Here is a 26,886-nt window from a genome sequence, read left to right as displayed (position 1 = left end):
ATTTATTCCAATATTTGACCACCCTGACAGTTAGGAATTTTTTCCTAATGTCCAATCTAAACCTCCCCTGCTGCACTTTAAAAAAAGAGGTTTTATTATTGGAAGCCTTATAATCACTCAGACTCCAACCCCAACACATAAGCTGTCCAACTCTTGGTGTCCATGGACAAGAATCAGCCTCACTATACAATGAGACAGTTCAAAGAGATTAAGAAAACTTTTGTTTCAATTCCCTAGCTCAACTGTCCAAAAGAAGACAGGCACCAGACAACAAAACCCCACTAGCCTAGGACCTATTCCATGAGCGCAGCCCTGTGCTTTCTCCTTCAGGGACAGACCAAACAGCCTCTGAAGCAGGGTGGATTGATTTAAATAGCTTTGATTTAAATCTCTAATTTTAATCATGATTTAAACCAGCAAGCAGAAAACCTTGGTTTAAATGAGCAAATAATCATTTAAATTATACTTTTAAAATATTTTCCTAAAGGATGGTTGAGTCTTATTGATTAGCAACCTTTAAAACATGTTGATTTACAACTAAATATAACCTTTATGCCAAATTTGGTGCTTCTATTTACTAACCAGGAGAATACACTCAGTACAGCTACCAACTAAATAAATGCCTAAATAATTGTGTAACTTACATGTAATAAGATTCTTAATTTTTACATTTTTATTCTATTACAAAATGGTGTGTAATAGGAACACTTAAGAGACAGGTTTTATCCCATTTATTATTTGCTAAGTTGTGGCTACCTTTTTAAAAACATATGATTTGCATCTGCTTCTGTCTGGACAGAAATTCTATTTAAAATAAACAAATCCAGCATTTAATTTTTTTATGAAATAAAACTACCTTAACTGTGAAGGACACATAACAAAAAAGTATCCAAACACATTTTGCATCTAAAATTCATTTATTAAACAAAGGAAATATCCATAGTGAATTTAACAGATCGAATCTAGTCATCATGTTCTTCAAGATGTTAGAACGCTCTCATAGCCAGTTTTTTACTGAGAGAAGAGGAAAACAAGTTTTTCTGCTTCGTCAACTCTCAGTTTTGCAGCAGTGAACGAACTAATCATTTAATAGAACTAGCTGAATAAACCAAAGTGATAAAACCATTCTCTCTTTACCTGCAGAAGAAGCTACTGCTGATGTAAACACTGGTTCTGGGTACTTACATTAGTGAACTGGTAGAATTTCTTTAAAAGATTACAGGAGATATGTTCTATGTAATTTTTAAATTTAATTCATAAGTTATTTAACTAGGTTATGATAAATTTAGGCCATAACAATTTTTAATTTAATTTTAAAGGTATATTATTTAAAACAAAGCCTCTTTAAATGGGATCACAATTCCAATTTTAATAAAGCTCTCCTGCCCCAGACAGGAAGGGACTTCGGGACACAGGCACTGGGAACACCAGAGTTCCCCTTCCTCAGACAAAGGGAGAGGGAGAATCACCTGGGTCCGAGGCAGGGGTGAGGTTGTCAGGACCCAGCACAAGGGGACTGGGTTACTGGGCAGGTGTGTGTGTAGGAGGGGAGGGATCAGGGCCCAGAGTGTAGTGGGAGGAGGGATTGTTTAGAGAGCCAGACAGGAGATGGGGATCCAGATGGGAGGTGGGGCGGGGGGAGAGAAGAGGAGACAGGGTCCCAGCAGGGTTGCAGTGGGCCAGGAGGTGGGGTTGCTGGGCAGAGACTGAGCTGGGGGAGGAGAAGAGAGGAGGAAGGTGGGGGATGGGTTGCGGGACAGTGGGCAGGGGCACACAGGCGGGGAGAGGAACAGCCAGGCAAGGGAGGTTCACAGGCAGGGGAGTTGTGGGGGAGAGAACACAGGCAGGGGGGGATGGGGAGGGGTGTGACGGCACGTTGGGGGTTCCCCGTCTCCTGCACCCCGAAATGGCACAAACAGACTGCACCAGCCGGTGGAATTGAGGGTGGTTTATTGCTCCTCCAGCACAGCGCAGCACAGATGTAATCTGGTCACAGGAACTGGGCTAGGATGCCTCAGGCCCCCTTGAGATGGGGGAGACTGGGCCCCTAAACTCCAGCTCCTCTCCCTAGGCTGTCTCATCCATGCCCCCCGACAGCCAGCAACCAACTCCCTAACTTCCAGCCCTGCCCCCCAGCCAAGGCAGCATTCCACCTTCCTTTGTTCCTCTCCATGGGGGGTGTCTGGCCACTGGTTTGCATAGTGACTCATCCTGTTTTGCTGGGTCGTGGTACCCACAGCAGCCAGTGGGGGTTCCCCCAGAGCCAGCAGCATAGAAACCAGCCAGGTACCCCCACTACGTCACAAGGGGAAGTTGTGGGGAGGGCGCACAGGACGGGGGTGGCCGGCCAGGGGGGGCCCACAAGCGGGGGGGGGGCCGCACTCACGAAGGTGAAGCGGCTGCCAGGCTCAGCCTTACCAGCCGCGGCCACCCCATGCCGCCCTCCAGGAAGCATCCTGTCTCGGGACTGCCCACGCAGAGCTCCCTGCGCCCCGGGGCCAGGCACAGGCTTTGAGCAGCTGGGCGCGGGGCTCCTTGTTTGGGGCGGCATCTGTGGGGCTCCCCAGTCAGGGGATGGGTCCCCGCCACGGCAGAGCCCCAGCGCCCGCTGAGCCCCTGAACTCTGGGAGCAGCCACCATGACCATGGCCTACCCTGCCTGGCTCAGTGTTACCAGCCGCAGACGACCTGCGCCGGGGCCAGGTGCCCCGCCCTCCCAGCGCCCCATCCCACCCTGCCCTCCCAGCATCCCAGGTCCAAGCGCAGGCTCTGAGTAGCCGGGCACGGGGCTCCCAGCTCGGGGTAGCCTCTGCTCCGCCGCCCTGCTCCTCCTCCAGCCGGAATGCCACCTCTGGCAATGTGCTGCCCCAAGCACCTGCTTGTTTGCTGGTGCCTAGAGCTGGCCATGGTCAATACTGCAAACTATTGTTACAACTTCTACATCTTTATTAGTATTCTCAGTAGAGGGGTCAAGGAACATTGAAACTAAACTAACCCTTTCGTCTTCTAGAGGCGTGAGGGTTGAGGCAAAATCGCAGGGGAAGTTGGCTTTGCTGCTGTCCCTTTTTATAATTTCTGAAGTATGGTTGTCTTCAAGTCTATCAAAATAGCATCTTTATAAAAGAAAGAAAATCATTGGCATTTAATACCCAAACACTTGCTCTGGGACTTGTTCTTCTAAGTTTTCTGCCTCTCCATATTTGTTGGTCAGAGCAACGTAGTCCTTAAACATTAGACTTTTGCATCTATAACTCGAGGAACCCTACAAAGAGGGTTTTGAACCCCTAGTTCACTATAAAGCAGAGTGTTGTATGCCAGAAACATTTAAAAACTATATGGTGTTTTGTGTATGGAACTTGCACTCCTTAAATTTTCCAATCTTTACCAGTGCAGGGCACCTGGATTCATATGTGGCTACAATTATATGTGGAACTGAAGATGGGGGTGGTGCACAGAGCCCCAAATGATAGTTCTGTATAACACTATCACACAGTGTGGTATAATGTAACATGTTGTCTTTCTGATCAAGAAAAACAAAAGACTGGAATAGCATGAGAGAGCTTTCATAGAGCTTTCACAGAAAAGTGTTCAGTTTCTATCTTCCTTTTCAGTGTATCTAAGCCTCCATCTTCCCTGCACGGCTATTTCAAAATAGAGCATCCACACTACAGGGAAGCCTCAAAGTTAGTCTGTGGCAGGTTACCCTAATATAGATGTACAATCTCGATTTAGAGCCCCAGGAGGCATTGGGGAGGAATAACTTAGAATGGCCAGGAGCTATTTTGAAATAGTAGCAGTGGAGAGTCCACACTGCAGCTATTTCGAATTAGCTATTTCAGAAGAGGAGCTATTCCTCGTGGAATGAGGTTTACCAATGACAGAAAAAGCTGTCTGTTATTTCGATTTTCTTTCAAAATAACGCAACTGCTGTGTAGATGCTAGCATTCTTTTTCCAGAATAATGGCTGTTATTCCGGAATAACAGTGCAGTATAGACGCACCCTAAGTCTAGCAGCTGCTGCCCACCATTCATTGTCATGAGCATTCAGTTTACTCATATTCCAAATAAAGAATTTTTTAGAACATAAATGTGAGCTTGCTGAATACCATGTGATTATCCATTATGCAGCAAATCCTTCACCTTCTCCAGTCACCTATGCGAGCCCAGAGTGAAAATGTTTTGTATGGAATCCTTAAGCTTCATTAGCTCCTACTTCCACCAGGAACCATCCTCGCTCCCATCAAGGAGGCTGTAGGGGTGGGGGGGCAGTGGATCTGACTGATGTTAATTGCATTTGTAGTGAATCCTTGTAGCTTTTCTGGGAAGTAACAAATAATGCTTTGTTTTCTTGAGAGTGTTGCACGCGCTCACCTTGTATTGATTGTTTCATGCAATCTGATTCTTCTTTTAGTGACTGGTACTATGCAAGAAGTCCATTTCTGAAGTCTAAAATGAGTTCTGACATTGTGGGTCAACTGTATGAGCTAACTGAGGTTCAGTTTGACCTGGCCTCAAGAGGGCATGACTTAGATGCTGCTTGGCCAACATTTGCCAGGTAATGTAATACAACTTTATTGTTTATATACAGCTAGAGCCATAACACACATTCTGAGACTTTCAAAAACTTCTGCACCTTTTCTGTTTAAGTGTAAAAAGGAGGCGTGGGCCTTCACCTTGTAGCCCATCTGGATCTTCATGGTCATGACTGTGTTGACCACCAGGAATCCGACCTGATGCTCATTCAAGTCTGAAAAATCTTTCCACTAACTTCAGTGGCCATCAGCTGAGACCCCGCAGGGTTGGCTCCAAAGTCTGTGGTCCCTCGCAGCTGAACTCACTGTGAATCTCTCTCCTTTGAACAGTCAGATAATTCATGACACACACCTGTTTTAGCAGGCCTGCTGACAGAGGGTAACCCTGCATGTAGGGCCTGATCCAACTCCATTGAGGTCTATGGGAGTCTTCCCTTTGGTTTCAATGAATGTTAGATCAGGCCCCATGAATGCTAGCATTGCCATATAACTAATAGACTCATTCAAATCAGAGCGGACTATAATGCGCGTGTGTGTAGTTAGCCATTATTAAGATGTCTTTTTTTGTTTGTTTTTGTTTTTTCTTATGGTTTACAGGAGGACGTTGTCCTCATTTGGCTCTTCGGCGTATTTGTGGAAGCCTCCAAGTCGAAGTTCAAGCATTAGTAGTTTAGTGAGCAACTATTTGCAGGTAATTGAATGACAAGGAAGTGCATGCAATGTAGATCATACTTTCTTGACACCAGAGGTCTGAGAGCTGTATAACACCTGGTGCCTTCAGAGGGAAATTACAAAAAATTACAATAACTATAAAGGAGAATTGTTCAATAGCTGTGTGATGGGGTGGATAGACGTCACACTGATGAGGAAGGTGCCAGAGAAGACCCTGTATTCAGAGCTAGTCCCACCCATCTGTCTCTGTCACTCATGGGTAGTAGGGAGAAAGCCTTTAAAAAGGAGGAAGCAGTAGGCAGGAGGGGTCACCCTGAGCAGAACACTGCCGGAGCCATTCCTGATACCACATGAGGAGCTCCCAACCAGAATATCTCCACCCTGGACCCTGTGGGAAGTGCAGCAAACTCCCAGTGTAGGCCTGACAGAGTGAGCCCAATTCAGTGGCCCAGACAGCAGGACTCCTTGAAAACTGCTGCATGGACAGCATTGCAGCAAGAAAGTGCTGTTTGCCTTTTTCCCTTTCAGTTGAATCAGGGGAGAAGTTATTTTTGGGACGCTGAGATATTTAATTTGCCTATCCTCCACCAGAAGAGTCTTAAGAAGGCCTGCAAAGGGTGGAGTCTTCTCTTTGCAAGGAGTAAGAAACTGGAACATGTGTATAAACCACTAGGTGTGGCCAAGGTCTCCCATGATCATCTGGGAGAGAAACCCAAGAGGGCTCATTCTACAGGTTGATTAAACCTAACTTTTAAGTCTTCAAAAAAAAAAAAACCACCAAAGTTCACAAACTCTCATGAATAGAAAGGTTTTCATTAGTGTCATTGAAAAGAGCCCTCTTTCCTTAAGTTTTCCCTTTGCAGTTTTGTGATCCTAAACCCAACAGCGCTGTGCTAGCATTGGAGAAGCAAAAAGTGAAGTTTATTAAAGACCCCCAATACAGCAAAGCACTTTAACTCTGTATTAAAGTCAACCGGATGTATGTGTGCACTTAAATGCTTTGCTGACTTGGTCCATGAATGCAAGCTGATCTATCATTGCTGGCAAAAGAGCAGAATTTACAAAAAGTAAATCAATAACTAATAGAAGTAAATTAGAACTTTAGGTTTTTTTAAGACGTCAGTCACAGGAGTGCTGATCCTTATAGAAATGCTTATAAATGAATACAAGTCATTAATAAGCAAGAGGACTAACAGTAGCATGGATTAGGATCTTTTTACACTGATTTTTATCTTGACAGCATCCCTTAAATATTCCTTTTACTGATATCATGTTTTAATCAACAAAAACAATTAAGCTATAGAATCGTAGAATACTAGAACTGGAAGGGATCTCGAGAGGTCATCAAGTGCAGTTCCCTGCCCTCACGGCAGGATCAAGGACCATTCATAATCTTTCATGTATATAAATATAACTATTTCCAATTTAATTTTTTTATTCTTCCCTGTCTTCACCTCTCCCCTCTCTGCCAGACACAAGAGTTCCCCTGTAGCCCTGATGCACATAACTCACTAAATGCTGAGCACCTGGAGGGCTTTGAAGAGCTGCGCATGGAACTTGACCAGGGAGAGCTGAGGCAGAAGGAGCTGCGGGATCGGATTAATCAACTAGAGAAGGAAAACCAGGCGCTGCAGGAAGCCATTAGCCTGCAGAAAGAACTGGTGCAAGTGGAAAAGGAAAAGAGCAGCAACTTCAGTGAGGAGAACTCCCGACTGACCAAGATGATAATGGAGTTAGAGAAACAGTGTGAAGTTTCCCACTCCACTCAGAGCACTGTCCATGACCTACGGAAATGCGTGCAGGCATTAGAAGTGAATGCATACGAGCAGCAAAAGGAACACCACACAAGGCTTGAGCAACTGGAGTCCTGTAAGAAGAACTATGCCTTGAATCAGGAGCTCTTGAATCAGGAGCTGGAAACCACCAGGGCTTCCATCAGCATGAAGGATCAATGCATCAGTGAGCTCCAGACCAAGCTGAGTTCAATGGAGCAAAAGAATCTGGAGCTCACTGCAAAAGTCGATGCTGTCTTGGATGAAAAAGGGCAACAACCCTCCACACAGTATGATCCTGCCCTAGAGATCCAGGAATTGCAAGAGAAACTTCACCAGGCAGGAAAGGAAAAAGCTGACATCCAGAAACAAAATAATGAACTGCTGTCTCAAGTCAAGGCCGCGAGAGAGGAAGTGCAGCTGAAAGAGGGTGCATGGAAAGAACTAGAATCCAGATTTAATTGCCTTACCATAGATTCAAAGAAGGAGAATGAGAAACTGCTCATGAGCCTGGAAATGATGGCAAAAGAAATGGATACAGTCCAGGAGGCACTGACTGCCAAGGGGAGGGAGGTAGCTGAGCTCCAGGTGCAGCTGAAGGGCTCACTGGCTCGTGTGGGGTCGCTGGAAAAAAATCTTGAAGAGAGCAGAAGAGAAAAAGAGGCATGTGAGGAAGAGTTGAGTGGCAGGGAAGGGACACTGAAGCAAGAAGCCAAAACCTTGGCAGAGCAGCGCGAGCTGCTGAATGATCAGTTATCAAAGCTGAGTCAGAATGTGCACAGCCTAGAGGAGCAAAACCAGAAACTCCTCTCCAGCAATGGTCATCTCCTCCAGAAGGTAAAGGACATGGAGGAGCTCACAGGGCAGCAAAGTGCAGAACTGAACGAACTTGGTGACGAAAGCAAAAAGCTGAAATCTGAGAACGCAAATCTGCACCAAACCAAGGAGAAGATGAAAGAGAAGCAGAAAAACTTGGAGGCATCTAAAGGCTCTTTGGAAGCTGAGGTGGCCAGGCTGAGGGCATCGGAGAAACAGCTCCAGAGCCAGATTGACGACGCCCTGGTTTCGGTGGATGAAAAAGAGAGAAAGCTCCGGGAGCAGAACAAACAGTTGCACGAAGACTTGCAGAATGTCACGCGGCAAAATCAAATCCTGGAAGAGAAGCTACAGGGTCTGCATTCTGAATACCAAGAACTGAGGCAAAGAGAAGATGCCATCAACGAGTCTTTAGCTGTACTGCAAACTGAGCACAAGAGAGCCAAACAGCATGGTGTGCAGATGGAAAAGGTTCTGTTTTCCTTGAAGGAATGTGAAGAGTCTCTGAGGTCACAAGTGGCAGAGAAAGACCTGGCACTGCAAAACGTAGAGAGCCAATGCAAGCAGCTACAGGGAGAGATTGAGAGGTACCAAAAAAAAGCAGAGTCTCTTGAGGTGGAAAAGCTAAACATGGAAAAAACATGCCTGCATCAAGTAAAATTGATTGAATCCCTTACTGGCGAGAAGGCCTCAGTGGAGAATGCCCAGCTGGAGCAGGCAGCGTGTCAGGAGAAAGAGGCGCAAGAGCTGGCTTCCAGGCTAGCTGTGTCTGAAAAGCAGCTGCACATCAACCAAAGCGAAGTCTCCAGGTTGCAGGCGGAAGTGATTGACCTGCGAGCCAAGCTTCAGCAGATGGCTGACGAGAGAGAGGGGATGCAAAGCAAGCTGGATGTCACAGAGGCGGTTCTGGAAGAACAAAAGACAGTGGTCCAGCAGCTGAAAGAGCAGAGTGAGTCACTCAACAGAAACCACGTGCAAGAGCTGGTGCAGTGTAAAGAAAGAGAGGAAGCTCTGAAAAAAGAGCAGGAATGGGAAGCCCATCAAAAGGCTGAGCTGGAGAAGAACATGCTGAGTCTCAGGGAAGAACTGTCTCAGGTTAAGCAGTATTTGGAGACTGTTAAAATGGAAAATGTAGAAACCAAGGACCTCCTCCACAGAACCAACACTGATATGGCTGAACTCGGCATTCAGATCTGTACCTTGACCTCTGAGAAGGGGGCTGCAGAAGAGAAGCTGGCCCAGGTCTCTGAGAGGCTCCGGGAACTGGGTGAGCAGGCAGCAAAGGAGCAGGAGAGGCTGCAGCTTGACATCACCATGCACCAGCAGGAAAACCAAAGCCTCCAAGAGAAACTAAAGGAGTCTCAAGTATGTGCTGCTGCTGTTCCCAGCCTGCAAACGCAGCTGGAGGTGGCAGAGAGACAGGCCCAAAGCTTCCAAGAGACCAGCAAAGAAGAGCTGTCTGCAATAAAATTTCAAATGAGCACAGAGATTATAAATTATCAGACAAAAATCAAGGTAAATTAATATATTCTACATGCTGGGCTGGACAGTGGGTCAGATAACCGTAATAGTCCCTTCTGGCTGCCAGTATATTCATGAATTTAGAGGGGGGTTAGTTCCTAACAACAACTGAGCCTGCTTCTGCAGTGTGCTAAGCAACCTTGATCTCCATTGACTTCTAACACTGAATCACTTACATCCTTTTAACACTGCTTCAGTAGAACAAGGCTATGGATGTGTGCCTCCCCCTTTTTCCGCAAAATATTGAGAACTTGAGTTTTCAGACCCAACTTGAGTTTTCAGGGTGCTCGACTTTCATGAATATTATTTGTCAACTTACAATAGTTCAACTTACAATTTGCCATTTTTCGAAAATACCTGTGATGCAATAGGACCACTATTGCAAGATGCTGCATACCTCCTGCACAGGGGTGATTGCCCTCAGTTCCCATGGATTCCCTGCTAGCGGTAACACCCATTCTGGTACTCTCCCAAAATCCAGGTACAATCCAATAAACACCCACTCCTGAAAGCAAAAGAAGTTACTCCCAGTAGATTGTGCAGCTCTGAGCATATGATGCCATCCCATCCCATCTGGAGTGGTATTTTTATTGTACCAAAAACAGCTACCGAGATAAAAATCTAGTTTCAGGAAGCAGTCACGAGTCACCCTGATTCAGCTTCGATCATGTGGGGAGAAATTCCTTAAGGATAAAGAACTGTGTGTCTGTTAGTGCAGCTCCGAGACTAAGGCTGCCAGTTGATCAGTCGTACACACTTCTGTGTATGCTGGGAGTCTTTGAATGTCAGAAAGTTTTGGTGTGTTTACTTTGTACTTTGTCCACAGAGTATCTCCTAATTCCCAGCATGATTTGTGCTCCCTTTGTACTTTCAACTTAACATATAGGGTATGTCTAGACTACAGGGTTTTGTCGACAAAAGTGGACTTTTGTTGACAAAACTAAACCTGTGTCTACACTACCGCTGAGTTCTGTCGACATAATGTCGACAGAACTCAACAGTTTTGTCGACGCTGGTAAACCTAATTTTACGAGAAATAATGCCTTTTGTCGACAGAGTTCTGTCAACATAAGGCATTATTGCATCTAAACTGTCCTTTGCGTCCACACTGTTATGTCAACAAAGCAGCTTGCTTTGTCGACAGAACTGAATGCAGTCTAGACACTCTTTGTCGACAGAAGCTTTGTCGACAGTATCTGTTGACAAAACTTCTGTCGACAAAACCCTGTAGTCTAGACGTACCCTTATACGTTGAGCAAATTGGGCCATTTTTAATGCCCATAGTAATTGCAGGAAAAATATCATCTAACTACCACAACATGGGACATTTTCATGAATTAGGCTTTCCTGGGATGCCCATGTGAATTGGTCTGCCATCAGCTATGCAGACAGCCAGATGTATGCCCATTGTAATTCCATTATAAGCAGTGGATTCATTTAATCCAGCATATTGTAACTGTCCATGCTGCATCAGCAGGAGACTTCAAAACTGGGTGATGATGACTTTTAAGTGAACACTAACAAAGGTTTTATTGACTCCTCCAGGCTGTCAGTGAAGAATGTGCAAAAGTAAAAGAGCAGCTTGAGGAGCAGAAACGACAGCTGTGTGCTGCAGAGGAAGAGATTGCAGAGCTTCATGTAGGTGGCTAATCTGATTAAAATAAGGAAGCATGCTAAAGATCTTGAATCAGTAGTTCCTTGTGTTAGAATTCATAAGATACGTGATTTGGATGGGAGCTTGATAATGCACATGAATAAATAAAACACAGAGGCCAAAACTGTCAAACCAGAGGGAGAATTCCAAGGACACAAATAGCAGCTAAACACCAAGGTTCTTACCTCTCGAACCAGTCAACTTTTACTCAGGTGCCTGAGTACAGATATAGGAGAGTACCCAAGTCAAAAATTGTTACCTCTAAAGTTTAGCTATGAAAGGTATTTTTTTCACTTCCTTTCACATTGAACTCAGGGTATGGCGACATTATGCAACTTTTAGCAACATGGTTGTGTGGCTCCATGTCGCTAAAAGGCACGCAAGGTAGATGCCGTTTGTTGGTAGGGAGAGGTCTCCTGCCTACAAAAATCTTCCATCCCCCTTTGAGCAGCAGTGGCTTTGTGTCAGCATTGAGAGTGCTTCTGGTGACAGCACTGTTCACACTGGCATTTTTTGTTGGTAAAACTTTTGTCGTTCAGGCAGTGTTTTGTTAAACACCCCCAAACAATGAACGTTTTACAGTTGAAGTGCCAGTGTAGACAAAGCCTTAGTTTTAATGAAGAAGTCATAAACTTGACATTTTCCCCTCACCCTCACAATAATTTAATTTATTTTAAACTTTTTATTTTCCTATTAGAGTATTATTTCAGATTGCAAAGTAGTTTTAAATACTTATATGGTTTATTCTTTCGTTGTTGGCTTTGGGGCTTTATTCTTTGATAATGACACAAAAGCCATTCAAAACCCCTATGCCATGGCTAATAAGAATTACTGGCATGGTTTAATGCTGTTTTACTTTTCAATTTATCCCTTATTCAATGTGACATAAGTAACCAATCCCCAGTACACAATTAATTAGTATCTGATTATTCAATAATAATGTTTTAATTAATGGTTAGACTTTTTTAACTCCCCTTTCAAAGCGTTGTATGGGTGAATAGCAGCCAAGTTACAGTCAATATAGTGATGGGTTTTGTATATGAAATAAAAATGTTTTCTTATTTTGCTAGGTGGTAAACACGGATCTGTCTAGTAAACTGGAGCATGCAACAGAGAAATTGACTGAATATGAATCCACGAGGCTAAAAAAAGAGGAGGAGGGAATGTTGCTGAAAAAGCACTTGGAGAGGTTTGCACATTGGTTATTTCACTTCAATTGTTTGTAAGAAGCCAAACAGGAGAAAAGCCACCATAGTGACTGTAAACCATGTTGTTTTGTGCCATATGTGAGGCAGGGGAGAGAATTCATAACTACCGGTATTGAGTAAGAAGCACTGTGTGGCCTTTCAGATGAAAAATATGGAAATTACACAGACTACAACTTCCCTTTGCTCTCTTAACTGATGTTCTGTCTTCATCGCAATTCTTGCTTCCTTTGTGAAACTAGTCTATATGGTGGTAGGCTATGTGTTGGGGGTTGGATGCAACATTCAGATTACAAAAGTGTTAACTACTCTTTAAAAGAGGATTGGAAAGTTTGCACTGTTTTACGCAGCGGGCATGTTTTAATTTAGTCTCTCAGTGGTGTCTCAAAAGCAAAGTGAGAATTGCTGTTGAAGGGGACAAATCCCACAGTTCTTGCTCAGGCAGATATATTGAGTTCAATGGGCACTTTGCCTAAGTAAGGACCTGGTGACACATACTAGCACTAAATGGCTTTGCAGCACAGACCTGGCAAAACCAGTGCAGCCTGGCCTGACTCCAGGGCTGTGGCTTACGAAGGAGAGCAATCCTTTCAGACACAGCTGCATAACACCAACATGGCCATCAAAGGAGTCTGTGGCTCTGTCTCATTGGGCTGTGTGAGGTGTCTCATTGGGCAGCTGTGGGAGGGCAGGTCCCCATGGTTTTCAATCAGCTAGATGAGTAGAGAGGAGAGTCATCTATGGAATAGAGCTTTCAGCTGAGGAGCACAGTATCCATCAGGGCAATTGTCTCTCCATGGAGACTGGAGGGAAGGCTGGCAGGACACAGGACTTTCCAGAATGCCTCGCACCCCAACAAAAGGACAGATATTGGGCCTTACGCTCAGCTGGGATCAATCAGTGTGGCTCCATCGGGGACTGAGTCTGCAGACTCGGGATCCCACTACAGCACTAAAAATAGCCATGGAGACATTTGGGGGGTTGGAACTTGGACTCTGAAACCTGGGGTGCAGGGTGGGCTTCAGATCCTCAGCCCCAGTCCAAATGGCTACACAGCTATAGTGCTGTATTGTGAGCCCCACGAGTCTGTAGACCTGAGGTCTAAGATGCGCTGCCAAGGGTTTCTGCTTGCTTTGTAGATGTGTCCTCAGGAACTTCATTTACATGGAGACTCTGCTTCTCAGCAGCTTGATGAGTGCTGGGCACGGAGCAGATCTGCACTGGGCCTCAGCATCCTTGGGCAGAGCTGTTTTGGAAGTAAGGTGCTAACGCTCATCTTGTTCCCAATGTAAATGAAGTTTGGGATATTGGGCTTGAACGAGGACTTCAGAATCAGGGCCTATAATTATTTTTTTAGATTTCTGTTTCTAGCCACTCTACTTTCTTACAACTAGGTGTGCACTAGATTTGTGTGTGTGTGTTTAGCTCTAGCCAAAAGACAATGCCCTTTGGGGAAAGGGAGAAGATGTCCTTGGTGATCCATCTTGTCAGTAGTGCTGGCTACTTGCTCATCAGGTATTAACTGAACTGAAATTAGTGGACACTGATTTACAGTAATTGACTGTCTGATCCTGTCAGTTCATCCCTTGTGCCAACTGGGAGTCTGTTGATTCAGATAAGTAGATTGAAGGCTGTCAGATTTACCAGTGAGACTGTGAGTAATTCTCTACTTTCATGTTGCACTGTTGACTGAATTTAATACAGTAGAAATCAAGTCAAACCTCATTAAGTCTTTTCCTCTGTCCACCTAAAATCTGAGGCAAATTTGTCCGGCTGAGACGCAAGTGAAGAAGTCATAATAGCGGGGCTTGTCAATATTTTTGGTTTTAGAGCCTTTGTTAAGGGATTTTTGTTTTGTCGTACTGCAAATAATGAATGACATGCTTAATAGACATGCTGTGAACATGTAACCCACTGATCAGTGTGTGCTAGAGATCTTCCTGTGCGCCCAATCTGAAGGGAGGCTGAGTCTTTAAAGACCCACCCGGAGAATCTTGGCTCTCAGCGATTCTCAACCTGTTTGTTGCTTGGCCCACAAAGCATTACCTCAGCCGCAGGTTAAGAACCACAGTGCCCCTATCCATAGCCCCCTGGTGCCCAGTACCTCCTGCTCTGAGACCCCTCCACAGAGTGGGGTCAGGGTTGGAACCCTGGGTGGGGAGAAGAGCTTTAGGGACTCCAGACTCCACCATACAGGGTGTTTGGCAGCCCCCACGTGGACCCTGGACCTCAACCCCGTTGGGGAGCCTTCAGATTCTGTGAGGCCAGCTAGCAGCCCTGGATCCTGGGGGCCTGTCAGCAACCTCTGACCCTGGATTCTGAAAGCCCCAGACTCTTTGGGGCCTCACAGCAGCACCAAACCCCATACTCTGTGCGGTGGGAAGCATCCCTGGCCCACATGAGGCCTGCCAGCAGCCTAGGACCCCACCACACGAGTCTGGCTGGCAACTCTGACCCACCCCCACTCTCTGGACCACCTGAACCTGGGTCGTCCAGGTTCCCAGCTCAGCGACCAAACAGCTGGGAACCTGGCCTGGCAGATTTCAGTATACAGCTGGGTGACCAATCTGTGCTAATTGGGTGGTAAGCAGCCCATGGGCCGCAGCTTGAGAATTGCTGGCACTGTAGCAGCTCATGCTGCCTGGCTCAATCCCTGGTGTGCAATCCAAAGGGCAGACATCACAAACACAACTGTGGAAAGGGAGCAGGAAATAGGGCCCCCATCCCCAGAAGTTACTGAGGTACCCACAGGTAATGTATCTAGGCACAGCTACAAAAGTGTCAAAAACCTAAAGCCCATGTGCTATAAAGTACTGTGTTTACACTGAGAGAAAATTCACTCAATCTACAGATTTCATCAAGATACATGGCAGATGTGGCTTCTTCTAAGAACACTTAATTTGCATTTAAATAGGACCCAAAGAGAAGCTGACAAAGCAAATGAGCAAGTCAAAGAGTACGGTGACAAACTCAACAAAGCGCTAGCAGAGAGGGACAGCAATGATCAGAAGCTGTTGGCTGAGCTGGACGATCTAACTAGAACAAAGCAGTTCCTTGAAGAACGTTTGATAGAACTTCTCAGGTTGGTAGTAAAAGAATCTGTTTTGTGTACATTATTATGTTGCGGAGGATTTTAAGTGGTGCTGCATGGAGGAATTTATCTCCTATTAATAAAATAAATATACTGGCCAAGTTCTGTGACACAGCATTGACAATGAGGTTCAATTGTTAAAAGACATTATGAAAAGTAAAATAGCCAGAATGCCATCTAGTTCTTTTCTTAGCTTGCATCTGTTTTGCAGAGTCCATGGCATTCTATAGATGGCATATGTTCTTCCCCCTCTCCCCCAAAAATGTTTCAATCCTTTTTTCTAGCAAATATTTCTCACCAGTATCCATCGCTTACAGAGAAGCTTTGCATTCTGCCCTGGATCTGGGGCTCAGATGGGACCAGATTGTTATTCAGAGACCTATGCTGACTGGTGCATTGTGGGGAAATGAATAGTGAAAATGTGTTAGAGGCTCTACCCAATTGCTCACTCATGGCCAATTCACCTGTATGGGTGTAGGTGTAATGGCTTGGCAGCAACTGCCATCCCACCTATATTCTGATTCATCACCTAGGTAGCCCACGCAGGGGAACATCTCATCTCCGCCTTCCCCTAGTCTCCTGTCCTGGTCCAGAGGCTGGCCCACAATTATGCCCAGTGTGATCAGTTTTCCAATAGCAAGCAAACTCAACAGACAGATTTTCTGCTGCTGTGCATTGATGCAGGTTCATTAAATGAATGGGTGATGACGTCTCTTGAAAATCTGGTCACAAGTGTCACAGTGGGAGCTACTGGATGCCTCCCTTTAGGAAATCTACCCCTTATTTAACGACCAAAGAAAAACTTAGCAGTTTTGAAGAGGTGGCTCCAAGTGATTTGACCAAGGTCATGCATGCAATCTAAGCAAAGCTGTAAACTGAACTCAGCTTTCTTGAATCCCCATCTTGTGTCCAGCTGAGCCGAAAGCCACCACAGGCCGTGGGGGAAGGTGTGGGGGGTGGCCAACTCTGTACCCCCAAAATGGGCGGAGCTATGGGCCGTCAGCCCTTAACACCATCCAAACCACAGCTTGCTCCCCCCTGACTCTGAGAGCTGCACAGAGCAGTGCCCCAGTGGCATTTCAAATGGGGGGCATCCAAGACTTTGAATCTCTAGCCCTGGAGCAATTGCTCCTCCCCTGCCCAGGCCTGCCTGTGTTTTAACTACAGAAGCATCTTTCCTCTTGAAGGCAGACTCCTGTAAGCTGTGTGTATGTATCATAACAATTCTGGAGTGAACAAGACAAATACAGATCGGGGTTTATGTTAAAAAATGGAGGATTTTGGTTTTTAGTAAGTCTCATGTTGGATCTTATATAACTTGCAGATATGCAGCAACTGTGGTTAATGGTGTTAAATTACGCTGCCATTACAACACACTGACAATTTGTTAAGCAGCGGTAAGGCACTAACTGTGGTTCCTGACACCTGGTCTGTGTATTCTTGCCTTCACACAAGTGTGGATGTGCTGCAGAAACCTCTTCGTCTTTTCTAGACATTAGCTTTAGACATTAACTATTCATCAGAGGATCCTTCTACAAAAAGGTTCCTTTGACTGGGTTGTTCCTTTCCTGGGCAACTCTATGTACTTGAAGCTTTGTCTACACTAGAAAGTTGGAAGAGCAGCCACGGCAGCACTTTAAGGTGGCCGTGTGGCCATGGTAGGAGTGATGGGAGAGCACGCCATGTAAACTACCTCCACAAGGGGAGTAGCTAACAGTGCTAGGAGTGCAGCTTCTGGAGCTATAGCCTGCTTCATACTGGCGCTTTTCAGCACTAGAACTTGCTGTGCTCGAGGGGAGCGGGGGGGGGAGGGGGAGATTTACACTCCTGAGCCAAAAAATTGAGCACAGTAAAGTGCCAGTGTAGACTTAGCCTGTGTCTGGTTCAGGAATAGTGATAGAAATGTAGCTGTGTTAGTCTGGTGTAGCTGAAACAAAAAACTGGACTATGTAGCACTTAAAAGACTAATAAACCATCTTGTTAGTCTTTTAAGTGCTACATAGTCCTGTTTTTTGTTTCTGGTTCAGGAATAGGAGCTATTACAGTAGACTTCCGATTATCCGGAACCTATGGGACCTAAATGGTGCCGGACTATCAGATATGCCAGACTATCTGGAGGTACTATAAGCTGGTTATATATATACTGTATACATTATATACTGTATATAAAATGTTCTTAACTCTTTTTATTGTACATACTGTATATAGTATACTATAATGTTTTATAGTAATAGAAATGTAGCCGTGTTAGTCTGGTGTAGCTGAAGCAAAATACAGGACTATGTAGCACTAATAGTCTAATAAACCATCTTGTTAGTCTTTAAAGTGCTACATAGTCCTGTATAATGTTTTAGTTTTTTTAAGCCTTTTTTACTCTTTTTGCTCCGTTCAGCTGCTGCCACTGTTACCTTGTGACTCATTTTTTGCCGAAGCTCACTCACTAGGCTCTTAACATTTTGTTGCCGGACTATCAGGAGTGCTGGACTATTGGATGCCGGACTATTGGAGTTTTACTGTACTTGGATTCTCGCCTCATTTTAGTCTGAGAAACCTATGTCAGTCATTTCTCTTTGAATACTGTCAAAACTTTTAAGAGTTGATTAGCTCATTGGACCCAGTCAGGGCATTAGCACATTCTTCAGGAGGCACACACACTTTTGGTATTGTTCAGTCAGACAAGAGGAAGTGGGTTTTCTTATTGATGTCGGTTTTCTTAGCCTTAGTTGTGTTTTTAAAGTGCATGAAGGCATAAATCTGTGAAGTTGCTGAAAAAGATGAAGCCCTTTTTTATTACTTTTTATTGCCTTTCCTGTACCTGGTGGTGTTGGTGACTAATCTTTCCCACTTGATTCTGGTTATGCATAAATGAAGACTTCCTTATGCAAGTTTAGAATCCCTTTGCTCTCCTTATAGCAATTTACAGGTGCCTAAGAGTCTACATCGGTGTATCTTATACAGTGAGGAGCTGGAAGAAGATGTAATCAAGGGTAAAGTTTGGGTCTCATACTTAGCTCTTGATATCACTTGATATTTTCAAAGAGTGTCTAACCACTTACGCAATCCTCATTAACCCTGTGCGGTGGTTTAGTATTACCATATTTATTTTACAGAATAGTAAATTAAGAAACAGTGATTAAATTATATGACCAAGACCTTGGTGTAATTTAGTGCCAGAGCAGAGACTAACTCCTAACTCCTTGTCCTTCCCTTTTTCAAATATACAGTGGAACCTTCCTTGGAACTAGGGCATAAGTTTCTGCTCCTAAGCCTAGCTGCAAAGTTGAGCTAAGATGTCAGGTAATGAGGGGTGACATGAGATGGTTAGCTCTCTGTTGTTAGCCTTTGTGGTTTGAAGTTACACTTGACAGTTTCCCTCAAGTTCTGCAAAACTTTTTTTGCTGTTGATGCACCTCCACTTCAGCCTGAATTCCATCCTCTTCTGACCTTTAAGGGTAGGTTAATGCCAGCAGGAGCAGGGCCGTCCTTAGGCATACTCGGAGTATGCGGTCGCGTAGGGCACCACACTTTTGGGGCACCACTCTGCCAGCCCGGCGTGGAGGGGAAGCATACATGTACGCTCTGCACCGGAGCCAGTAGGGGCGCTGACAGCACTTACGGCCCCACCAGAAGACCCCACTGGGCTGAGGGACTCTAGCGAGGCAGCCAGCAAGCTGGGGAAGGGAAGCTGTCAGCCCGGGCAGCAGCGTCAGGAGGAGCCAGGGCTGCACTGGGGAGCGGGGTCACACGCGGACTGGCGCTGCGGCACCGTTTTTAAAAATGGCCAAGCTGCGCTTCTATAGGAGACGTGCTGAGCGGGGCGCAGGGGAGCAGAGTCTCGCTAGGGCAGGACTGGCCGTGCTGTGATGGGCCGGGGCTGCGAGTGCAGAGCGGCCCAGCTCCAGGTCCGGCACGTGGTCTGAAGCCCAGGCTGTGGGGACTTCTGGGGCCCGATCGCAGCAGACTCCAGCCCTGCAAACGGGAAGGCAGAAGGGAGGCAAGGCAAGGCGAAGTGAGGGGGAGGGGTGGGAGAAGAAGGGGCTTGTGCTGAGTGGGGGGGAGAGGGAGCAGGTCAGGAGAAGAAAGGGGAAGGCACCAAGGGACAGGGTATAGGAGAGACTAATGCGGGGGGCAAGTGGAGACAATGAGGAAAAGGGCAGGAGGGGAGGTGTCAGTGGGAAGGGGGACAGGGTGATGCTGGGAGAGGAGAAGAGAGAGGAAGGGCATTGGGGGCTAGAGGGGAAGGGGGAGGCTTAAAAGAAGGGGTGGGCATGAGAAAGGTGGGGATGGAGCACGGCATGTGTGAGGGCACAGAGGGGCAGGAGGGGAATGGGGCAGAGAGTGGTGAGGGGGTGGGCATCAGGGAAAAAGGGGGCAGGGGCAGTAAGGGAAGGGGGAGACACCAGAAGGGTGCAGGGGTAAGGGAAGGTCCAGGTGCCAGGGGATTCTGGGGGTGAAGCAGAAGGGCAGACACCTGCAGGGGAGAGACCAGCACCAGAGGAGATAGGCAGGGCAGGTGTGTAGAGGGAGGTGTTAGAAGAGGGGATGAGCAGGGGTAGCTCATGTGATCAGAGTGGGGCTACTGGAGGAGTGGGCACAGGGGGGAGAGAAGGGCTGGTGGAGGGGGGCAGGTCTCAGGAAGGCTGAGGACAGTGAGAAGGGCAGGAGTCAGGACAGCAGAGGAGGGTGGGGGGTTGGGGGCAGCAGGCACCTGGGGAGCTGATGGAGCAAGGGGAGGAGACATCGCAGCAGAGGGAAAAGGTAGAGGTTTATAAGATATTTATTAATAACTTGGGTGCCACAGTGGCACATCCAAACAAGCCACATGAACTCAGTACTGATGCACAACACAAAATTCATTTTGCTCATGGGAGGAAACTCTTAGGCTACGTCTACACTGGCATGATTTTGCGCAAGAACTCTTTTGCGGAAGAGTTTTTGTGCAAAATCTCTTCCAGAAGAGAGCGTCTACACTAGCATGTGCCTTTGCGCAAGAGATGTGCTTTTGCACAAGAGCATCCATGCCAGTGTAGACGCTCTCTCGCGCAAGAAAGCTCTGATGGCCATTTTAACCATCAGGCTTTCTTACGCAATAAATTCATGTTGCCTGTCTACACTGGCCTCTTGTGCAAGAACAGTTGCGCTAGAGGACTTATCCCTGAGCGGGAGCATCAGACTTCTTGCACAAGAAGCACTGATTTCATACAGTAGAACGTCAGTGTTCTTGCGCAAGAACTCGTGGCCAGTGTAGACAGGCAGCAAGTTTTGGAGTAAATGCAGCCACTTTTGCGCAAGATTGTGCCAATGTAGGCACAGCCTGAGATGGAACACTTCCCCCAGCCTCTCCGCCCCCCGAGTTAATGTCACACACATTGGGTTGATGCAATTGCAGGATAGTTGCATGAGTGGGGTTTGATGAGGGCCAAACTAATCCCTATTGGTAGGAGGATGGTGGGAAAAGTCCTTGGGGGGAGGGGGAGTGTCACATGACACCTTTTACTTTTGGTTATGTGTCCATCTTGCCCTGAGAGTGTTGCCTCCAGAGGCATGGCTAACGGGGGCCAGGGGTATGGCTAATGGTGGGGTCAAAGAGTACATTTTAAAAAAATTCTTTGGGTGCATACCCTAATGAAATATGCTGCGCATGCCTATGACAGGAAGCAGTAGAGCATGTAACAGCAAGGCTGGGTCCTAGAGAGCTGAATGCACTGTCTGCAGCACAGTCTGAGGGAAGGGATTGGCTGCTGGGGTTTCTGGGAAGGGGAGGGAGTAGGGGTGGAAGAGCATGTCAGTCATAGGGGCACCAGTTTAACAATCTCGCGTAGGGCACTATAAATCCTAAGGACGGCCCTGAGCAGGAGTCTCCACTATATCCTTTTAAATGATGACAGATCATTTCTAGTAACATGCAACCTCCCAACCTAAGCCCCCATCAGAATTCTGAGTGGGTCAGCTGCAGGGCAGCTCTCTTCACTCCCACAGAGCATGCTAGGGCTTATAGTCACAGCAGGATCCAAAAGTGCTTCTGGGTCTTTTTGGTAGAACTCAGTGCAATAAATGCCTTCATCTGAAGCCTTCTCAGCATTGCTCAGTGATTGCACCACGGGCTCTGATTCAGGAAAGCACTATGACATGTATTTAAAATTAAATATGTATTTAAGTTCTTTCCTAACTAGGCATGCTTTCCTGAACTGAAGCAAGGGTACTGATCCAGTATTGCAATACTTACATTTTGAGCATCTGTCAGCAAAGGGCAATCACACCTTTTGGTGGTGGATGTACATTTGTAAATTCCAGTGTAAGTTACTTTAAAGTGCAGGGGTGGCCTATTTCAGACTGGTGTGCTCCAGAGTTAAACAACAATGCTTTGAGTTTTCTTCTAGAGGGAGAGTTGAGATTAGTTAAAGACAAGCAGTGATGTTCTTATAATGTATTGCTTTTCTTTGCATGTGTCTCTGTAGGGATAAGGATGCCCTTTGGCAGAAATCAGACGCTCTGGAATTCCAGCAGAAGCTTTGTGAAGAGCAAAGATGGCTCGGTGACACAGAAGTAAATCAGTGCCTGGGCTGTCAGAGAGAGTTTTCTTGGATGATGCGCCGACACCACTGCAGGTCAGTTTGTTGAACTATGACAGGATGTGAAAAACATGGAAATAAATATGGTAGGTTCCATTGAAAACATCCAGGCTACGTCTAGACTGGCCCCTAATTCCGGAAAAGTCATGCAAAGCAGGTAAGTCAGAATAGGGAAATCCGCGGGGGATTTAAATATCCCCCACGGGATTTAAATAAACATGTCCGCCGCTTTTTTTCCGGCTTGGGGAAAAGCCGGAAAAAAGCGTCTAGACTGGCGTGATCCTCCGGAATAAAGCCCTTTTCCGGAGGATCTCTTATTCCTACTTGAAAGTAGGAATAAGAGATCCTCCGGAAAAGGGCTTTATTCCGGAGGGCTTTATTCCGGAAAAGGGCTTTATTCCTCCGGAAAAGGGCTTTATTCCAGAGGATCGTGCCAGTCTAGATGCTTTTTTCCGGCTTTTCCCCAAGCCGGAAAAAAAGCGGCGGACATGTTTATTTAAATCCCGCGGGGGATATTTAAATCCCCCGCGGATTTCCCTATTCTGATTTACCTGCTTTGCATGACTTTTCCGGAATTAGGGGCCAGTCTAGACGTAGCCCCAGTGTTTCAATATTTCACACTGTTTCCAAGAATGCATTATTAGAATATGTGTGTTGAATGCTGTCTGCACTTGAGATGCTTGCTTTAAAAATTGTTCAGTGTGATGGTACAATTATTATTATTATTTTATTACAGTGCTGAAGATTGATGCCCTATTGGATTAGGTTCTATGCAGTCAGAATTTTCACTAATTAAAAGATATGTTGAGAAATAGTGACATTAAATAGCAAGTTTTTATTTTGATGTGGCCTGTTCAAAAATATGACAGCTGATTGAATTATTTGCTCTACTTTTTTACCCTTTTCTGTTTGTGAATTAATAGTTACATGTTCATGATTTTTCCAGATATAGTCACAAGGTTTGGATGAACAAATTCCAGGCCAATGGGACGGGGTGTGACTGTGGGTTCTTTATTCATGATATGGGATTAGTCACTTAAGTCACATGGGACTGTTTCTGTTCTCTGAATCAATGACATTTTAAAGTTCAGACTATTGTTTGGTGATTAGTTAATAGCTAATAATTCACACCCAGTATAATTTTTTTAAATGAAGAATGATTTCTATTAATATTTGTGGAACTTGCAAATGTTTTCATCAATACCCAGTGGTTATCTGAATAATTCTGCAAAACAGCTCGTATTAAACTGACTGAATGGCAGCAAACTGCACTGGGAGGATTCTTTTCATCAACAAACTATTAACACATCAATTTAAAAAATGATTTGACTGATTCTAATAATGACCAAATAGCCTTGTGTAACTTTCTGATGGCACAGAAGCCAATATTTCATATTGCTGTTTCTTCCCCTTTTTGGAGGCTGGGCAGCTTATGTGGTGAAGGATTTAGGTTAGGAATGGTTTGAGTGACTATAGATATGTGGCCTGTTTTTACTCTCATTAAAATCAGTGGGTGTTTTGCCATTGACTTCGCAAGGAAATAGATCAGGCCCATAGAAAATCACCGTATGTTCTTTACTTGCAGTAGCCTTGTTTGTAAATTGATTTTTAAATTGTTTGTTTTTCCCCCTCTGGAAACTTTTGTTCCTGTGTCACTTACTTTTACTGAGACTATAAATGAAAAATGTGCCCCTCTGGACACACACAATCCAAGAAGCCTTTTTGAACCTTAAAAGGCAAAAGTGTCTTCATCGTGAATTTTGTCAAGTAACTTACAAAAAAAAATTCCCAGGGTACACAACCTTTATCACCAGGGCCCCAAGCACTGTTAATGCACACCTTAACTAATTCTATTTTTAAGCAATAAATGTAACATTCTCAGACCTTTGCATTTGTTCTGAATTTCTAGACTGTGTGGTCGCATTTTCTGCTATTACTGCTGTAATGACTACGTGATGACCAAACACAGTGGCAAGAAGGAGCGGTGCTGTAGAGCTTGCTTCAATAAACCAAGGGTGACTGTGGATTACACGGATGATTCTGGATCCCATGCCAGCCAGCAAGAACCACCTGCTCTGCTAAATTCACCAGTGTCTCCAATCCAGGGAGTTACTGGTTAGTCCCCTTCATGTGCAAATGTGAGATACATGAGATTGTTTGTACAGGGTTCATATGGTCAAATCTTGCCTGGATTAGGCTCGGTACAATCCCAGTGATATTAATGCGGTGAAAGTCAAGGCAGAATTTGCCCCAGAGTACTTGTGCGTCTTGTTAGTATATGTTGATAATATTGAGAGGTAGAGACAAATGCCCCATGTATATTTTAATTTAGGTGAGTCACCCTGGAGAATCCCCCTAGCACTTGGCAGAAGGCTAAAACTACTATGCCTGCAGAATAATGGCCATATACATAAGCTCTGTTTAAAAAACAAAAAAACTGATACTGCCTGTAAAGTTGTGACTGCATTTCTTTTGATGTACTTTTATGGTACAGTTACAAATGAAACCTCCAAACCACCAGATGATGCAGTGTTTGATATAATCACAGATGAGGAACTGTGCCAAGTGCAGGAATCTGACTCTATCCAGAACGAAAGTCAAGCGGAAGTAGAGTCTCTGGACCAGAGCGTGACAGATCTGTGAGTAGAACCGTGTTTAATTTCAAACTGGAGCCTCTGGTTGTGTTTTTTTTCTATCCATAAAGGGAAAACAGACACTCTCATTCATACTGACCTACATTTTAGTTGTAGAGAACGATTCAGGGAAAACCCCAAAGCAAAATACATTGTTTCTTCTATGCCAATCTTTATTGAACTGAACAAAGATTGACTACCTGGATCTGCAGACAGCAGTCTGTAGAGTTACAAAGATACAACACCCAGAAAACAAAGGAACAGCATAGTCATATAACTAATCTTGTACACACACACTCCAAAGAAAAGCATGTACTTCACAGTATAGATTTTTGTCACTTGTTTCATCTACTTCTGCATAAATCAGCAGTAGAGTGATTCTCTGTTTAAATATGCAAACTGAATGTTGCATTAATATATTTAATGCACATTTCCATATTAATTAAAAGTTTCTTTTTGCAATTTGTTTCAATCATTTTAATATTAAGAGCAATCTCCAAAGTAAAATATGTTCTGCCCCAGAAATAAACATAAACAATGATACAGGTTGTCTCTTCACTAATGCTTCTTCCTGACAAAATTTTGAAGTCTGATTTTTAGACTTATGTTTTTTAGATTTATGTTTCAAAAGAAAAAAAATGTATGTTACCAGGCCCGCACGCAGAGGGCGTGTGAAGGGTGCAAACACACCTCCCATGGTCCCCCCCAAATAACTTTGAGGGGGCTCTATTAGGGCATTGATTCTCAAACTGCAGTCCACTGCCTTCCAGGTGGTCCGCAGCTCAAGCTCAGCTCTCCCCTTCCATCCTTCTTCCCTCTCCCCACAGCAGGGAACCCACGCTGGCACTCCAGCCTCCCCACACTGTGAGGTTGGAGCACCAGCACTGGCTTCCCTCTGGGGAGGGGGAGCAGCCCTGTGCCTTCTGGCCGGATCTGTCTCATGGGGAAGAAGCAGAGCCAGGAGCAATTGCCACTTTCTCTCCCCCTTCCCTGGCTGGGGAAACAGCAGTGCACTGACACACTACCTGGAGGCTTTCCCCGCTGCTCCCATTGGCTGGAATCTGGCCAATGGGAGCAGCAGGAGACCATGCCTGAGTTATGATGTCTAAGAGAGGCGTGGGGCACAAAAGCAAGTAAATGCCCCCCACATCCCCATGCCCTGATCCTATACCCGTACTGTGCTCCTGCACCACCCCTCGCTGAGACTCTGCACCCCCAACCTTTGGCCACACACCCTATCCCAACCTGCTTCTGAACCCACCCTTGCTCCTGCATCCTCCCTCCTGGCCAGACAGCCTATTTCCAGTCTGTTCTTGCACCCCACCTCCTGCCCAGACCTCACCCCCTCAGCCCCTCATGCATCCTGTTGCCTGGCCAGATCCTGCACTCTCACCCCTGTCCCACACACTGACCCCCTCATTTTTGTTCCTACCCCAGAGCCTGTGGGGGGTCCACAAAATCCACTAACCCTGAAATACCAGCCATTGGGAAGCCCTGAACCTCAGTACTACCTATCCCTCCCCCTCTGCCTATAGGGCTGGAATGCCAGAGGAGTGAAGTGTCTCAGTTGGAGGCCACATCAGTGAGGGCTGGGAGTTTTTGTGGGGTTGGGTTGTTTTTTGTTTTTTATTTTGGTTTTTTTTTTGCTTCTCACTTCTGTGGTCCCCAATTGATTTTTCTGTGGGTCAGTGGCCCTCTACCCAAAAATGGTTCCCCAGGCCTGCCATAAACAAAGAAAACACTGATTTGTGTTGGATATAAATTAATATTTTACTTTATTTAAAATGAAGTTTGATAAACTAACATGAGAAAGTAAAAGTAAATTATCTGTTTAATAATTTAATATTTCTTTTCTTACTGGTTAAATTAAACTGTTCTCCCTAGCTGCAGCATTAGCAAAATGGCTTGGGCGAAATTATGTAATTAACAGCGAGTTTCCATTAGCAACTGGTGGGCCACAGAAAGGTTTGCATTGAGCCAGGTGGCTACGGGCCAAAATGTTTGAGAACCACTATGTTAGGGGGATGGGAGAGTGCGGTGTTGCAGGAGGCTGGGTGGGTGGTGCTGGTGGCAGCACAACAGGGCCGGGGGAACAGTGCCTCCAACCCTGTTGGGCAGACGCCCCGCCCGCACCCACCTAGCGCTGGCCTCGCTGAGCAGGTAGAGCAGCAGGAGGCAGAGGCGGCGGAAGGGAGCGGGGGACCGCAGCAGCCGCACTGCCCACCATGATCCCAGAAGGTAACTTCTTATAAAACCTTTATTACTGAATAAATTTTTCGTATATTCTAACAAAATAATTTGACGAATCACTATTTCCACTCACATAAGCTCTCGTACACATACTCATTGTGTGACTGTTTTGGACTCCTTTATATACAAAAAAATTGCAGTCCATATTTACAAAAAAAGAACCCTTCCC

General features: G+C 45.5%; 1 protein-coding gene across 10 annotated transcripts in view; it reads left to right on the top strand.

Moving 5' to 3' along the window:
* FYCO1 (FYVE and coiled-coil domain autophagy adaptor 1) overlaps positions 1-26,886 on the top strand; it is an 85,070-nt gene that overhangs the window by 24,737 nt on the left and 33,447 nt on the right. For 7 of the 10 annotated variants that reach the window (XM_075921886.2, XM_075921883.2, XM_075921884.2 and 4 more), the window contains 9 exons: positions 4,411-4,554; positions 5,129-5,222; positions 6,676-9,306; positions 10,858-10,950; positions 12,037-12,155; positions 15,086-15,253; positions 21,721-21,870; positions 23,744-23,949; positions 24,329-24,473. In XM_075921886.2, coding sequence (XP_075778001.2) covers positions 4,411-4,554; positions 5,129-5,222; positions 6,676-9,306; positions 10,858-10,950; positions 12,037-12,155; positions 15,086-15,253; positions 21,721-21,870; positions 23,744-23,949; positions 24,329-24,473 — 3,750 coding nt within the window. The remainder of the gene's footprint in view (positions 1-4,410; positions 4,555-5,128; positions 5,223-6,675; positions 9,307-10,857; positions 10,951-12,036; positions 12,156-15,085; positions 15,254-21,720; positions 21,871-23,743; positions 23,950-24,328; positions 24,474-26,886) is intronic. The other 3 variants (XM_075921890.2, XM_075921885.2, XM_075921891.2) reach the window with 1 other exon arrangement.

This window comes from Pelodiscus sinensis, chromosome 2, assembly GCF_052426305.1.
Source record: "Pelodiscus sinensis isolate ZL-2025 chromosome 2, ASM5242630v1, whole genome shotgun sequence".
In the NCBI taxonomy this organism is placed as follows: Eukaryota; Metazoa; Chordata; order Testudines; family Trionychidae; genus Pelodiscus; species Pelodiscus sinensis.
Note: the sequence above shows the minus strand (reverse complement) of the source record. Positions and strands in the feature narration are given on the sequence as shown.